Here is a 15,424-nt window from a genome sequence, read left to right as displayed (position 1 = left end):
GTCATCTTCTCGATCGGAACGAAAGAAGAGTCTGGAGTTGCTTATCCAGCTCACTCAGCAGTGGGAGCGACAAGAGGACTGTTTTCCGAGTCTTCCTGCTCAAGCTAGGGTAGAAGGATGCTTTGGAAGTGCAAGAGGAGTCAAAACTGCAATGAAGACTGTTCTCGGTTTCTGTCGTTCTTCTAATGCACGAACAAAAGGTCGGCCAACAATCCCATTCCATCCCACATTACCTCCCCTCAAGACTGTAACAATACCTGCATCCCCCACCTCATGTATAAATACTCTCCGTGATACTGTTGACCTGCAACCCTCTCTCCGCCAAATTCGCATCTTCCAGAAATCTCAGAGGCATCCATACAATGTGCCCCTTGATCTTGTCCAATTCCCGCCTCGCAATCTCGACAGGTTGAAACTGATCATAGATATGTCCCGCCTTCCTGCTGCCCTTGGCCCCAAGGAAACGATCATAATCTTCCAAAGTCTTCACGTTGTCATCTGGGTCAGCATGAAACAAGTGTCTGAATATCTTGGTATTGACAGTGGCATTCTTAGTCCACATGTCCCAAAGCTCATCGGACAGAGGATCTTCAACAAACTGATCCCATTCGTCACCATGGCACCAATCGTTCTCGGCGTCCCCAGGCGGCTGGGCGTTCGGGTCGTTTTCGGCGTCGAGATCTTGGGGCGGCAGGAGGCCAAGGTGTTCACGCCAGAGCATTCGGCGGAGTGTGGCGGCATGGTGGCCAGCTTGGTATGGTTCGCCGTTCATCTTGGATGGCAAGGGGAGTGTGTCTTCCATTACGATGGTGAGTTCGGAGTCGTGGAAACCCAGCTGACTTCGGTCGTTAATGTTGGAGGAACCACAGAGGACGACCCTGTCGTCGACGATGAGGACCTGGAGGAGTAGTGTCAGTACATGTATCAGCGGGGCGAAAAGCCGCGAGCATCTTACCTTTCCATGAATGTACAGTTCTTCCTGCACAAAATTCTCCAGTTCCTGTTGTCGTGACTCCTCGCTCTGTTCGTCGTCGCCATCTTTCTTGCCGTCTGCAGTGCGGCCATCGTAACCTTCCTCGCTAGGTTTCTTCTGGCCTAGCATCGCGTCTTTTGCAATACTGTCGGCGCTTTTCGCGTTTTCATCAAAATGCTCATCACGATGTGCTTCAAACTTCTTCTTCTTCGCCATCAACGCTTCCGTGTCGTCATTCTCATCTTCGGGGTGTATCTTGTCCTTCTCATCAATGTCGACACTGGTCCTTCGTGCTTTGTTGAACAAGCCCTTGAACTTGCCCTCTTTGGCAGTCTCTCGAAAGCCGGCTTTGCCACCACCTTCGACCTCTTCACTGGCGTGGACGGCATCTGACATGATTTCCTCGGCCTCGGCACGCTGCACTTCCTGATACGACACACCACTCTCCTCTTCCTGCTTCTTCAGACCTGGCGTTTTGTTGAGCCGATCGTATGAGCGAAGGTTGAAACAGAAGATGTATTCAGTAGGATCAACGCCTGCAGCCTTGACCTTGCCAAATATGCTTTCGTCACCTCTGTTGATCGATTTGTACTGGTAGTCCATGATGGCTCTCGTGCCCGCAGCCGCGTCATCTCTGAGATCTCCAGCAAATCCCGGGATGGCGGGCATCATGATGATGACTTTGAACTTGCGGTTCTCCCTCGCAGCGGCGACCACAGCATCGACAATTGCTGCACCGATGAGATTATGCACAGGGGCCTGATTCGGACCGGTTGCTGTGATGAAAAACTGGTTCTCGATATAGACAAAGTGCTTAGCCGCTCTAATGACTTGACAGTACGCCGTTTGGATGCTCTGCTCCGCGAGAATACCAGAGGACCAGTCAGCTGAGGATCGCACGAGCTGTGCGTGGACCGTCCCTTGCGAGGTTACTATGCCATCGCTGACCTTATCAGACGAATAGCCTTTGCGCTTCTCGTCAACTCCTCCCGAAGCGGACACCGTGCCCTCGTTCTTCGGGTCATTTCCTGTGACATGGGCGTTTTGCTGATGCTCGGGATTGAGGTGGTCCTCTACCAGACTCTCTTTATTGTGTCCTGGTCGATGAATTCCATGCTCCTTGAGCTCCTTCTGCAGTCCATGGCCTCGTCTGTGCTGATCCTTAGTGTAGCCATGCTCATCCAGGTCTTGCACGGTGTCGTAGAACTCCTCGGCGGCATCTTCTGAGGCGTCTTCTTGCGTCGCGCCTTGCTGCGAGTCCGGGTGTTGTCTCGTCTTGCCTTGCTTGGGGTTGCCGCGCTTGTTCTGCAATGGTGAAAGTGGATGATTGATATAATCTCCCACCGGATGCTTCGGCCTCTGCACGCCGATCAAATCTTCATCTTCCCCAGTGCGGCCCGTCATCGTCAGCCAGTCATAGCGATCATCGCGCTTGTACTTGTCACGTTTGCAGAAGTTCCATCGCAGAACGAAGTGCTCTGCGATATCATAAATGCAAGGTCCGATGACGCCCATGGCGACGTCGTGCCACGGCATTCGTCCAAAGTCCGCCTTGGACACCTCGTTGCTCTTCCAATCGTTCACGGACTGGAAGTCCATAATCCTGTTGTTGTTGAAGTCCTGACCGGGGAATATTTCATTCTGCACACCTGCTGGGTGGGCGTCGGCAAGAACGTGTTGTCTGTTGTCCCAACGGCCAAAGCAGAGATCGAGACCCCCAATGAAGGCCATATCGTAATCGATCACGATGAATTTCTCGTGATGTGCCCAGTAGAATGTCATGTCCGAGGCATTCTCCAGGACATTGTGATCGGGATGCCGCATCACATTGATGTTGCCATGTCCTGGTGTTCCCTCTGGACACAGCGCAGCCAAAGCCTTCTTCGTATGCTGAGAATTGCAAGTCAAAGCATGTTCCACTTCCTTGTAGACAATGACATAGATTTTGACGCCTCGCTCGGCGGCGCGTTTGAGCACATTGTCCAGTCGCCATTGCTGGTGGTGGAAGGGGGGTCTTCGCAGGAACAGCTCGGGGCTCAGCCACCAATCTTCAATGTAGATGGTCTCCTTCGCTCGTTCCAGAGCCACCGAGACTGCATGGAAGTAGTCTCGGCCATCAATATACCATTTGATCAGGTTGCCGTCGCGTTCCGGAGCAAAACTCTGGAACCGATGGTGTTCCGCGATCTTGGTCCGTTTGGCATCTGTCCTCTGCTCATGCTCTTCGTCATGCCTGTGGTTCGCATTGATCAGGTTCTCGAACTTGCCCACGCGGTGCTTCAGGTGAACGGCGCCAATCTAGATAGAGCGTCGTTGGTGAGCTTCCGTTCCGCTCCACTCCACTCCTCTCGATTCCAATCCCCCGCATGTCGCGTAATGGCCACAGACATACCTTGACGTCGTGCAACTTGGTATCTCGGAGCTTCTTCCTCAGCGAGCCAAACATGCCCCCTCCTTCATGATTCTCGCCGTCCAGATGCCGTTGCTGCTCCTCGGCGCTGCCGACGTCGTGCGTATTGCCGACCATGGCGACCAGGAGAACAAGGGGGATGTATTTAGTAAGTAGTATGCGGTCGAGAAGAAGAAAGAAAACAAGAAGAAGAAAAAGAAGAAGAAGAAGTATTGAATACGAAAAATGGAAGAAGCGGCATTGGAAACCTGCCCGCACCTGCCTGCCGGAGCGTCAAACCTGTGGATAGCGAGTCATATGACGTACGGCGGGGGTTATCGATAACGTACCTGAATTATGACTAGGTTGATCAGACAAGATGGGCATCATGTGACTTATCGATAGGCTGGCTTCCTAGGAGGTAGCCATGGTCATGTACACATCCCTCCTGACTGTACCTCTTTATATCAGGTTTGTAAATACATGCAGGTGTACCTACCTACATGGCCAATCCAATAATGAAATCGGCGGCTTGCTGAGAGTATTTCTCCACTGCGGCATAATGCACATCCAAGCTACCGCCACTCGCGCAGAACAAATCATCCGCATCACAGTATGACACCAACACGTCCGCCCAGGTGTCCAATGCAGCAGCACTGCTGTCCCGACCGAAAATGCCATCTTCCGTCGACGTTCCCCGACTGTACGCTTTTCCGGCGTTGAATCTTGGATCGGCGAATACTGCCACTCCGACGACTATAATGGAAGAGAACGGATTAGTACGGACCTTAATCAGTACCAATACGCAGGCCCCCTCCATCTCAAGCACCTTCCCACCTCCCCAAATGTCCATCTGTCTCGTAGGGAGGTGGTATACCGGTTTATACCATAAGGTAACTCCACAGGACCACAAACCCGAAAAAAGGGGTAAAAATCAACTTACTATTCTTCCTATAACTCTCCGCAATCGGCTCCGGCTTCCCGGTACCCCCAGCAAGTGTATCCGTCATAACATTACCCCCCTGACTATATCCAATCAACGCAATCCTGGCATCCTCTCCACACGCCGCCACATATTCCTGAATACTCTTCTTCGTATCCTCAATACCATCTTCCACCGAACTGAAATAGTTCGATTCCCAACTGATGATAGTGGCCGGGTAGTCGATGGCGTGGCTGTAGGAACCGGCTAATTGAGCTTCGATCAGGTTTGCTACGGGCCCGACGCTGCCTTCGCCTTCGGGTTGGTTGGAGCCGCGCGCCACGAGGATGTAGAGGCCGCTGGAGGGGACGCAGGTGATTTGGCGTTTGGTGGGGAGGAGGGAGGAGGGGGAGGAGATGGGAGAGGAGGTTGCGAGGGAGGAGAGGAGGGCGGAGAGGGCGAGGGTGGTAAATCCGACCATTTTGTAGGAGGTTCCTTCGAGGTGGGATTTCTTTGAAGAAGTTGGTCTGGTCTGGTCTGGTCTCACCACAACAGGGTGTGTCGTGCAGCGAATGTGGTATGAATGTAGGTAGGAAGGTATGTATACCAACCTCAAACGAAAGGGAAGATGAAACACACCAATGTAGCGAAGACCAAACACCAAACTGAGCGAACAGCGGATCGGAGCCTGAGTGTGATGGCGGATACACCAGTCAGTTCCAAGGAGAGCACATCCAAGATATCGTCCAGTGTATTTATATACATTGGTAAAAGGTACCTACCTGATCTTCCACCCACCCCGCGACTAACCAGAAAGCATCAATCTTGGCACTAGTATATATTTATAATAAACCATTGCCCTAAACGGTGCTCTGTTTCTCCTCTCTCTCGCTTAACTAACCTTCTATCAGGCAGGCGGTAATGTAAGAATACCGACCTAGTCTTACTGCCCGGCATTGATTTTTTTGTTAGTCTCGGACCAATTCGTACCGCACTAGTATACCTACTATCCCCAACTCGACATGTTCCCCTTTCGCAAGGCAGGCCCCCGGCCAGCTGTAGCGATTAGCGAGATAGAGCGAGACATACACACAGAGAGAGAGTTTCTCGGGCGGATATGCCGGTTAAAAGCTACCTACCGATCTTTGAAGGAGGAGGAGGAGGAGGAGGTACCAGAGGTGGAGAGGTAGGTACCCTAGACCAATACATTCTTGGCACCGGAAGCAAAGTGGTAGGTAGCCTGGTAGGTACAGGTAGTCTCTTGGGGTTGTTTTTAGCAAGGTCACAAGGGCAAAGCTCCGCCACTACGGATGATGAATTGATACATGTAGCTACCGACACCAAAAGAAAAGCCCGCTGTGCGTACGTGTTGGAGATTTCTTGGCTGCTTGGAGAGGGGGCATAGTATACCTTACATAGTTAGGTACCTAGTATTCGCGTTATGACAGAGCTCGGAAGTATAAAACATGCGAATGGACGAGGTCAGGTAAACGAAGAGAAGCCCTAAAACCAACCACCTGTTGTATCTCCCTCCTCGTTTGTAGGCGGCCTCCTAGCCGAGAACAGATAACGGTAGCAGGTAGCGTAGCATCGTGGAGCCGACTTTCCATTTCCTATACATTCCAACAAAAACACCTCACTCACTACATGTACTCTCTGGCGGGGGCTCATTGAGATCGATTGATTCGTGGAAAATGAGAATAAAAAAGAGCAATGCCTGCCTGCCTGCACTGCACTGCACTGCTAGGTATAGTACCTGTAGCTGTAGGTTTATACAGCTCGCGAAATAAGCATACAGCTTCACTACCTACCTACCTTACCTTACATTACCTTGCCGAAGACACAGGTACCTACATATGCAAACTTCCCCCAACAAACAACGGAAAGTTTACCGCATTCGTCCATACCTACCTAGTTATTCGCAAGGTTCATATTCTTTGCTTTGTGATTGTGTTTTCGGAGAAGTTGCTTCACTCAGAAGAGGTCGGAGACGGGGAGAGTGCACGTGGTCGACTTCTGTCGACAGACAGGCTCATTCAGGCTGCAGTATTTGTATTAAAGTAGAAACTAGTTGAGTGACTGGAGTGGGGTTTGACTACCTACCTAGCCGTTCGCTCGCTTGTTTGCTCCCGATAATCAGGAAAGACAGAAAGAAATGGGAAGGTCAGGTCAACTCACCCCCGCAGTGGAAGCGAGTGAGGTTAGGTAAGGTGGTATCGGAGTACACCTCACCGCATGCACACATCCATCTCTCCTACTGCGATGCGACCATGTCAAGGTATCATTACTCATGAACGGTGGACTTTTCTCCTCCTCTTTCGCATACAGGACTTTTACCTACATGAGGCTTCATCTGTCCAAAAGAGGTAGGTAGATATGTTCGAGAGTGCAGTCCAGGACCCACTTCCACACATACACGCACAAAACGTGATGTAAAAAAAGGAAGCACGCCTCACATAGGCACGAACGACACCAGTAAAGGCATCGACGCACACAACTTCCGCTCTCGACCTTCCGTAAAAGAAGTGCTTTTTTGATATACCAGCGCTCCGTTCCAAACGATCTCATGAAAATGAGGAGAAAGTTCGGGCAGTTGCTTAAAGACATCTGCATCGCTGGGTGGGTGGGGGATCTCATCATCTGCTGCTTGGTAAACAAGCACCACTATACTCTTGACTCCAGCAGATCAAATGTGATATTCTTTGGGGAAAAGAAAGGGCACAGGTCAGCCAACTTCACCGGCGCTAGAAAGGGTAAGTGCAAGGGGAATTAGTCTGAAGAATTTCAAATTCTTCTTTGTGGTCTGTTATTGTCTCGTAAAGTTACCATTTTCACGACTGCCTGTAGAAAGCACTGTACAAACAAACCCTCTCAAAAGGCTTGTCATTCCAGGCAATCAATCAGGTGAGCTCGCGCTTCGTGGGCTCCAAGCAGATGAAGTAGCCGCCTCTCCTCCCTTCACACCTCGATTAGAGGGAGCACATCCGGTGCTTTGTGTGAAGTCTAATGCTTTCCGTTCCAGTACGCCATTCCGTATATGCATGCATTACTCGTTTGTATACTCCCGTTTCGGGGTCGTCCGGGCCGTCCTTACTACTCATTCATGAGGTGGTAGAGCTGGCTGATGCTCTCACCGTGATGGTTGCGTCGAATGGCCTCGGCCAAGAGTGCGCTGACGTCCAGCACCACCAGTTTCTTCGACATCTTGCGCTTCTGCTCTGGAATCGGAAACGCATTAGTGACCACAATGGCCTTGATCTCGTGGCACTCTTCGAGCTGCTCAAGGCAATCGCCACCAAAGAGACCGTGAGTGGCCATGCAGTAGACGCTGCTGGCGCCGCCACGCTTGACCACGGTCTCGGCCGCTGCGATCCACGAACCGGCCTTGTCAATCATATCGTCAACGATGATGACCGGCTTATTTTGCACGCTGCCGACGAGAGTGACGCGAGTCTCGATTTCGGGGTTCGTGAGCGCCTCCTCTTCCTCTTCGTCGGAATGTGTCGCATCGCCAGTGCCACCCAGACCACCACCTCCATCGTCGCCATGTCCGGCCTGCCAGCGAGAGGAAGCGGTCGACATGTACGATTGCAGCATGTGGTCAGGGACGTTCTCATCCTCGCTGGAAGAGCGGTGAGTCCGATGCTCAGAATAATGCGAGGCACTGGGAGATGGCACGTCGTCGTCGACAATGTGGCCATGAATCAGTCGGCCGGTGATAACGTCCTGAGCATGATCATCCTCGTCCTCGTCGCCCTCGGGCTCTTCGTACCCATCATCGTCCAGGCGCAGAGGCTCCAGCGAGTTGAATGTGCGGGAAGGTCGCAGCGACGGCTCGGCTTCGTCGCCAGCCTGAGTCGCCCCTGACTGTTGGTGCTGCCGGGTCTTCTGCTCCTCGTCTGCAGTGTCCGGTCTGTGCGAATTCGCGAGTGGGCTGGGTTCACCATTGGTCAGACCTCGTGCTCGTCCTGCAGACGAAGCTCCGGCTGATGTTGATGAACGCTGTGTCTGCGGGCCTGGTCGGAGAGGCTGTCTGATGCTGTTGCCGCCAGCGCGGGCCGTCGGAGGACTGTGTGGTGCCCGTGATGATGCCCAGTCGCGCTCCTTGGGTCCATCTTTCTGTTCAGCAGCCTCTTTCCGCTCTGACTCGAGCCTCAGCTCTTCTGCCGCCTTCTTGAGGGCGTTTGGACCATCCGCGCCATCGGTGCCAAAGTCATATATGACGGAGTTGTACATGCTCGCCGACATGTGTGTTCTCTTTCTCCGGTCGGTGGTAACGATACCAAAGCTGAGACCCATTCGATCTGCGAGGCTCGTCACTCTCTTGGTGCCGCCAGGATTCTTGCTCACCACGACGGCGTCCTCCCAGACTGGAATGTGCATGCGAATCCACTTGCTCAGGAGGGGCTCGGCGAAGAGATTGTCAATGGGACACTTGAAAAAGCCCTGCATTTGAGTTGCGTGGAGATCAATTGTGATGACATGATCCACGCCGGCAACCTTCATGCAGTTTGCGAGCATGCGTGCCACGATGGCGCCGCGGTGTGACTTCTTCTTCGACTGGCGCGAGTACGGGAAGTAGGGCATGACCGCTGAAGGCGCGCCGTGTCAGTGTGACGATCATCGGTCAGGACAGTAGGAGGTAGCAATGGTTACCGGTGATGGAACGCGCAGAACCGCCTTTGCAGGCGCTAATCATGATGAGCATCTCCATGACATTATCGTTGATTCTGTGCCAGTCAGCGGCAGCCAGCACAGCGTTCATGATGGGTACAAGTCATACGCATTGCTCCCAGATTGCACGATGAAGACGTCTTGATCGCGGACCGAAGTCTCTGTTGCGAGAGTCAATAGGCTGTGGCATGGCGTCGAGTTGTGATGCGACGATGCCTACTGATCTCGACGGAAGTCTCGCCATTGGCAAACTTCTTCAAGTCCACATTGGCGGGCTTGCTGCCGAGTCGCTCGCAGATGGCGTCGACCAAGATTGGGTGTGAGGTGCCCGAGAAGATGCAGGCGCCGCGCATGATGGCGGGTGGACGGTGATATTGAGGGTGGTAGTGGTGAAGGAGGAGGTGGTGGCGGTGGTGGTGGTGTTGGTTACCGGAGTGCTAGAGGTGGTCGCAAGATGACCTCCAGGGAGGCATCACAGGTAGTGAGGGGTGGTCCGAGGACGCTGTTGTGGTCATGGTGAGTGAGAAGAGCAAAGTCTGAAGCTGTCCAAAGCCTGTACACAAAAATGACGGCCAAGCAATGAGAAAGAAGTTTATCCTCGAGCCGCCCCCTGCTCGCGTGCACATTTGCCCCATGAAGACCCACCCCACCACATGAAAGTACCTCGGATACCGACAGCCCACGGTGATGATGTCGTAGTGCTGCTATTCGTCCCCGAGTCCGATAAAAGTACGGAGGTACCTATAGGTAGGTTGACGGACGGTACTGCTATGCTACATGTATCTACGAGGTACGGACTACGGAGGTAGCACACTTGGACTGCACGAACGTTGCTTCATCACAGTCAGCTTAACGGCTCCCTTTTGACCAGGACACCCAGGCTCCTAGCACCAGTGTGAAGCAATCAATGCAATAGAACGCTGTCCACTCCGACAAGCACGTGGAGCGTACCCGAGCATCTCACATGAATACATAAGGTACATCGGTACGCTACCTGATTGATACGCTGCTGACATGTCTGATGGTTGAAGCATCAGGTAGGTAGCGATTATGCTGAACATGCTACAAAGCTGAACACTACATGTACTAAGGTACTCTTCAGAGTGCTACCTACATAGCCGGATAGCCTGCACATTAAGCTAGGGCATACAAAGAATGACCGATACAAGCACGAGTCTGGCCCTCGTGTTCCTTGGCAGCGGAGGGCGATCTCAGTTGACCAAGTCCATATTCTGATTAGCAACAATGTTAGTGAGGCTATACAGGTAAGGTATGATCGGGTCCAGCTGGAGCGAGTCGAAGTTGGTATGCCTGGTCGTTAGAAGTAGACCACTCCCGTAATGAGTGGGCAGCACTAGGCATCCCAGCTACACGTACTCTGAATGCTCGGAGGGCAGTCCGTGAACGTGAAGCAGGATTTTGCTGTATAGATGTACAACATGTACGTGTAGTATACTGTAGCCGGTACCTATAGGTATAAATGTACGTGGATTAAAGTGGAAGATGACGACGGAACTCCTACTGCGGTGGCTGTGGCTGCCCCTAAAAAAAATACATTTAATGCATGGCAGGATAGCAATGACGTTGGTTTGCTTTCCGCCCTGATCTGCTGCGTGAGTGCGTGTGCGCCCAGACTTTTAAGAGCTCGCTATCAGCCCACCAGTGCGATCCGTGGTAGTTCTAAGTAACACCTTGCCAACAACAAGCCTCACCACATCCTTGTCTCACACAATTGCTCTCCCCAGAGACAGCTCACCCTCGTCCTCACTCTCACCCTCACCGTCTCACTTACCTTGTCCCCCTTATACACACACCTCACTCGCACACCGCACACGCGCACATCTCCGCCGCCCGACAGTCCACACGCCCCGCCGCATCCTCCCCAGGCAGCTCTTCAGCAGAGCAAAGCACCATGGCTCCGCCAGCCGCAACTGCGAGCCAGCCTCTTCAGGAGCGACTGCTCAATCTTGCCCAGGTAAGACGCAGCCCACAGATATGCCTCGTGGCTCGCACAGAGGGCAAGATATAACGGACAGCACCAGATGGACATGCTGACACAGCGCAGACTCTCCAGTTCGCCTGGTTCGTCGGCCACGTCACGCTCCTCCTTACCACCATCCGCTACTCGCTCAGCTACATCTTCTTCAACTACTACAGCAAATGGGCGCAGTTCAGCTACCGCACTGCCTTCATCGCTGCAGCTGCCACGTACGGCATTGTGGTGTTCAAGGGCTACAAAGCCCGCGTCAAGAGCGGCAAACAGCCCAGCAGCCCATTGGCCCTCGCTGGTGACGAGAATGTGCAATACTTGGGTGAGCAGACACCTGCCTGTATGTATGCGATACGCAGTGCTCAAGCTAACACTCGCCTAGCCATGTCCCTCCTCTGGCTCTTCTCCAAGCAGTACCCACTTGCCCTGCTCCCATATGCCATCTACAGCATCTTCCACGTCCTGACCTACACCCGCGGCATCCTCCTCCCCACTCTTCAGCCACAGCCACCAGCTGCCGCTGGTCAAAAGCCCGCAACTTCCGGCCTCGCAGACTCCATTGGCGCTTTTGTTAAGAACTATTATGACGCCAGCATGTCCATCGTTGCCGGTCTCGAACTTGCCCTCTGGTTCCGCATTCTCGGCTCAGCCATCATCTTCGTCAAGGGCAGCTGGGTCATCCTCGTTCTATACACCATCTTCCTCCGCGCACGCATCAGCCAAAGCACCTTCGTGCAGGGCATGATCAAGCAGCTGGGCGCACGCGGTGACGCTCTTACCCAGCGCCAGGACGTTCCACCAGCTGCCCGTCAGGCTTGGGAGACTGCCAAGGGTCTTCTCAAGACTGTTCACGACCAGACTGACATCAACCGCTACGTGCAGGGTGGTGCTGCCGCTCCCAAAAAGGCCCAGTAAGTCTTCTGCGCACACGGAGACATGATAAGAGACGAGTCACGCTTCAACGGCCGAGTCGAACACAAAATCGAGATGAACTTTGAGCGCAAACGATGGGCTCCAACAAGGCGATAGATATCGAGGCAGCGAAGAAACATACATGGGGAAGTTGAGACATGGAGATGAAGCGGCGGCACAGTAGCCGTGCGGTGGTCAGAGTCGCAACTGCTACTGTAGCTTGGAGTCGAGCAAGAAATGCGTCTCGAGGGCAGCATATCTATGTAATTGGGCTTTACTTGGTAGTATTCATGCTACCTGGTAGCGATGGAGCGGATTTGATAGTTACCTAATCAAAATGACATGGAGTCTATCAACCACTTCACCTCTCTCTACTATCGTGCTCAAGATTGGAAAGGATAGGGGTCATGTACTACATGTAGTAAGGGATAGCCCTTCGTTGCCAAAGTCGCGAGGGGCAGTCGTAGTCGTCCAGCCTCCTCTCTTCCAGGCTAACCAGGCTCCAAAGTTGAGGCAGCTCGGGCCGTTGCGAGCAACCCGAGTTGTCTTCTCCACCTCCAGCTACCTCTATGGATCTCGATCAACACATGCTTCTACGAAACAACAACGCCATCGAGCTATCGACACTCCTTTCCAAGCTTGCACATAGCATACAAGTATCAACATCTCTCAATTGCTCAGTTTCTACTCGGAAATGATCATGGCTCTCCTGGAGTGGACTGTACCCAGCAAGGCCAACGGATGTTAACGAAAGAAGGGGAAAAGAAGAAAGCTCACCTCAATCAACGATAATCATGATGCTGTCCAGCGCTTCGTTTCAAAAGTTTCTGTCTTTGACTGTTATTACTACCATTGTGCTATCGCTTGTCTACATTCATACTTGGTTTGTCGCTTGGACTAGAGAGGAGGCAGGTTTCCCGATCGCAGTGAATCATGAGGAAGTAGAAGGAGAAACGGGGAAGTCCGGCTATCATAGGAATGCTGGTGTCCTCAAATATGTCAATCCCAAGATTGGAACATACGGAGTCACGCCTAATGGTAACGGGGGGATGATTCCGAGTGTTGGCATGCCTTTTGGGATGACAAGATGGACGGCTGTGACGAGAGAGGTGTGCATTCTGCCTGCTGGAAGCTCGTGTTTATAGTGGCTGATTGGATCGAAATGCAGAACTTCATCTCTCAATGTCCCTATAACGACATGGACACCCACATTCACGGTTTCCAAGCAACTCACCAACCTGCCATTTGGATGGGAGAAAGCGGTCAAGTCCTTCTCAGCCCTGGAGTCGGAAAAGTCGAAGCGTTATTCACGAAACGCGGGCATAGATTTTCTAAAGTGGATGAGACTAGTACGCCTTATGTTTATGAGGTTGTCATGGATGCGGCTACTGTGGAAATGGGGCACAATCTCACGGAGAGTATTTACAGTCCTGTGCCGGGAGGGGAGCAACCTGTGCCGGAAGACGTCAGAGAGGGAGTGGAGGGACGGGTCAGGAACGTGGATGGAAAGACGAAATCTGTGGAAGCAAGGTCAGATGACAAGGTGCAAGGCGATGGAACGATTAAGGTGGCCATAACTGCCACTGAGCATGTAGGCCGGATGCTTGTCGACTTTAAAGACGCTGAGATGGGAGGGTCACTGCCATATGTCTTCATACAAGCTACACGACAGAACTGGACTGGCGAAATCAGAATCGACCCTGAACTTCGGGAAGTCTATGGGCGAAACCCGCAACGTCAAGACTATGCACTTGGCCCATCACCTGCTGCCAACTTCAGCGGCTACTTTGTGTCTCGCTTCTCGGCGCCTTTCCATGCGTTTGGTATTCATGAGGGAGACCAAGACAAGTCCGGTCGTGTTCATGGAAGGACAGATCATCTCGGAGCATATGTTCAATTCAGCCAGGACCACAAGACGGTTGAAATTCGCACTGCGGTGTCTTTTGTGAGCATCGAACAAGCACGATTCAACTTGGAAAGCGAGGCGCCATCCTCCCTGTCTTTTACCCAGGCCGTGGACAACCTGAAGCAAGCCTGGCTGGAGAAGCTAGGCAGAGTCACCATCAAGGGATTCAATGCGACCGATGGCGAGCACGATCAAAGAACAATCTGGTACACGAGCTTATTCCATGCGCTGCAATACCCACAAGACTTTTCCGAGAAAAGTTCTACAAGCGGCTTGCGCACATTCTACAGTGGCTACACGGACAGTGTACATTCTTCTCACGATTCGTACTACCAATCGTGGTCGATCTGGGACACATTCAGAGGCGAGCACAGTCTCCTGACAATGTTCGCTCCCGAGCGAGTTAACTCCATGATACGCTCGTTGATCCAAATCTACGAATGGGCCGGGCGTCTCCCAATGTGGGCCAACATTGTCGAAACCAACATCATGATTGGCACGCACGTTGACGCAGTCATAGCCAATGCTTTGGTTCGCGGTTTCAACGACTTCGACATCCAACAAGCGTGGTCCGCCGTTAAGAAAAATGCCTTTGAGCCTCCGATCAACGACACCTCACTGCTCTACTACGACCGAGAAGGCCACACGCCAGACGAAGTCCGAGCCGGTCTCACCACATACATGACCAAAGGCTACGTAGCCAATGATCGCTGGGCAGAAAGCGCATCTCGCACTCTCGATTACGCATTCGACGACCACGCAGCCGCCATCGTAGCAACCTATGCCGGGGACCACCACACCGCCCAAAAACTCCACCAACGAAGTCTAAACTACCAAAACATCTACAACCCTGCCACCGGATTCATGCAAGCCAAAAACGACAACGGCTCCTGGGCCAGTCCCTCACACGGCTGGACCGAAGGCGACCACTGGATCTACACCTTCTCCGTCATGCACGACCCCCTCGGCCTCGCAAAGCTCTTCGGCGGCCGCCTCAACATGAAAGCCAAACTCGACACTTACTTCCAGTCAGGCCACAACGACCACTCCAACGAACCTTCTCACCACGCCCCGTATCTCTACGCGACCATTGGTTATCCCCACGCCACACAATCTCTCGTCCGCGAAATTGCACAGCAAAATTATAATTCTACGTCGGCGGGATTATCCGGAAATGAGGATTTGGGACAAATGAGTGCGTGGTTTATTTTTTCGGCTTTGGGCTTTTATCCTGTGAATCCTGCGAGTGAGGAATATGTTGTTGGAAGTCCGTTTTTTGACGAGGTGAGGATTCGTTGGCCGAGGGGCGTGGATCGGCTGGGGAAGGAAGGAAGAAATAGTGAGGATGATGAGGAGGAGGAGGAACATACGGTAATCATTTCTGCTCCTGGGGCTCCGACGAAACCTTTTGTCAAAGGGTTGAAAGTCGATGGGAAGGTTGTGGAGAAGGCGGTTTTGAAACATGGTCAGATTGTCGGTGCGAGGAGGATTGAATTTGAAATGGCCGATACGCCGCAGGAGTGGGGGAGTTGGTAAGTTGCATACCTAGGATGGACATGTATTTGAGGTATATGAGGTATGTATGCTATATGTATTGAGATGTCATGATGTTGATACAAGGGTCTTACAGCAACAACTTGAAATCAGCACGAAAGGAG

The 15,424-nt window shown here is 52.5% G+C and overlaps 5 protein-coding genes across 5 annotated transcripts; 2 read left to right on the top strand and 3 right to left on the bottom strand.

Moving 5' to 3' along the window:
* Positions 1-163: 163 nt before the first annotated feature.
* SEPMUDRAFT_147132 (phospholipase D/nuclease) lies at positions 164-3,539 on the bottom strand. Its single transcript, XM_016904104.1, has 3 exons — positions 3,366-3,539; positions 956-3,271; positions 164-898 (listed from the first exon to the last, which is right to left on the bottom strand). The coding sequence occupies exons 1-3, from the start codon at positions 3,498-3,500 to the stop codon at positions 272-274; spliced, it is 3,078 nt and encodes a 1,025-aa protein (XP_016763311.1). The 5' UTR covers positions 3,501-3,539; the 3' UTR covers positions 164-271.
* A 270-nt stretch (positions 3,540-3,809) lies between these two features.
* On the bottom strand, positions 3,810-5,003 carry SEPMUDRAFT_147130 (carbohydrate esterase family 5 protein). Its single transcript, XM_016904103.1, has 2 exons — positions 4,306-5,003; positions 3,810-4,118 (listed from the first exon to the last, which is right to left on the bottom strand). Exons 1-2 carry the CDS (start codon positions 4,763-4,765, stop codon positions 3,862-3,864), a joined length of 717 nt encoding a protein of 238 aa, XP_016763310.1. The 5' UTR covers positions 4,766-5,003; the 3' UTR covers positions 3,810-3,861.
* A 2,048-nt stretch (positions 5,004-7,051) lies between these two features.
* On the bottom strand, positions 7,052-9,308 carry SEPMUDRAFT_147129 (PRTase-like protein). The gene is made up of 4 exons (XM_016904102.1): positions 9,179-9,308; positions 9,068-9,119; positions 8,941-9,014; positions 7,052-8,876 (listed from the first exon to the last, which is right to left on the bottom strand). The coding sequence occupies exons 3-4, from the start codon at positions 8,996-8,998 to the stop codon at positions 7,378-7,380; spliced, it is 1,557 nt and encodes a 518-aa protein (XP_016763309.1). The 5' UTR covers positions 8,999-9,014; positions 9,068-9,119; positions 9,179-9,308; the 3' UTR covers positions 7,052-7,377.
* A 1,341-nt stretch (positions 9,309-10,649) lies between these two features.
* Positions 10,650-12,274, top strand: SEPMUDRAFT_147128 (uncharacterized protein). Its single transcript, XM_016904101.1, has 3 exons — positions 10,650-10,933; positions 11,024-11,270; positions 11,331-12,274. The coding sequence occupies exons 1-3, from the start codon at positions 10,871-10,873 to the stop codon at positions 11,861-11,863; spliced, it is 843 nt and encodes a 280-aa protein (XP_016763308.1). The 5' UTR covers positions 10,650-10,870; the 3' UTR covers positions 11,864-12,274.
* On the top strand, positions 12,198-15,302 carry SEPMUDRAFT_138932 (glycoside hydrolase family 92 protein; the record flags this gene model as incomplete). Its single annotated transcript, XM_016902892.1, has 3 exons — positions 12,198-12,281; positions 12,823-12,969; positions 13,029-15,302. 3 exons carry the CDS (start codon positions 12,198-12,200, stop codon positions 15,300-15,302), a joined length of 2,505 nt encoding a protein of 834 aa, XP_016763307.1.
* Positions 15,303-15,424: the final 122 nt, after the last annotated feature.

Source organism: Sphaerulina musiva (assembly GCF_000320565.1).
Source record: "Sphaerulina musiva SO2202 unplaced genomic scaffold SEPMUscaffold_2, whole genome shotgun sequence".
Lineage (NCBI taxonomy): Eukaryota > Fungi > Ascomycota > Dothideomycetes > Mycosphaerellales > Mycosphaerellaceae > Sphaerulina > Sphaerulina musiva.
Note: the sequence above shows the minus strand (reverse complement) of the source record. Positions and strands in the feature narration are given on the sequence as shown.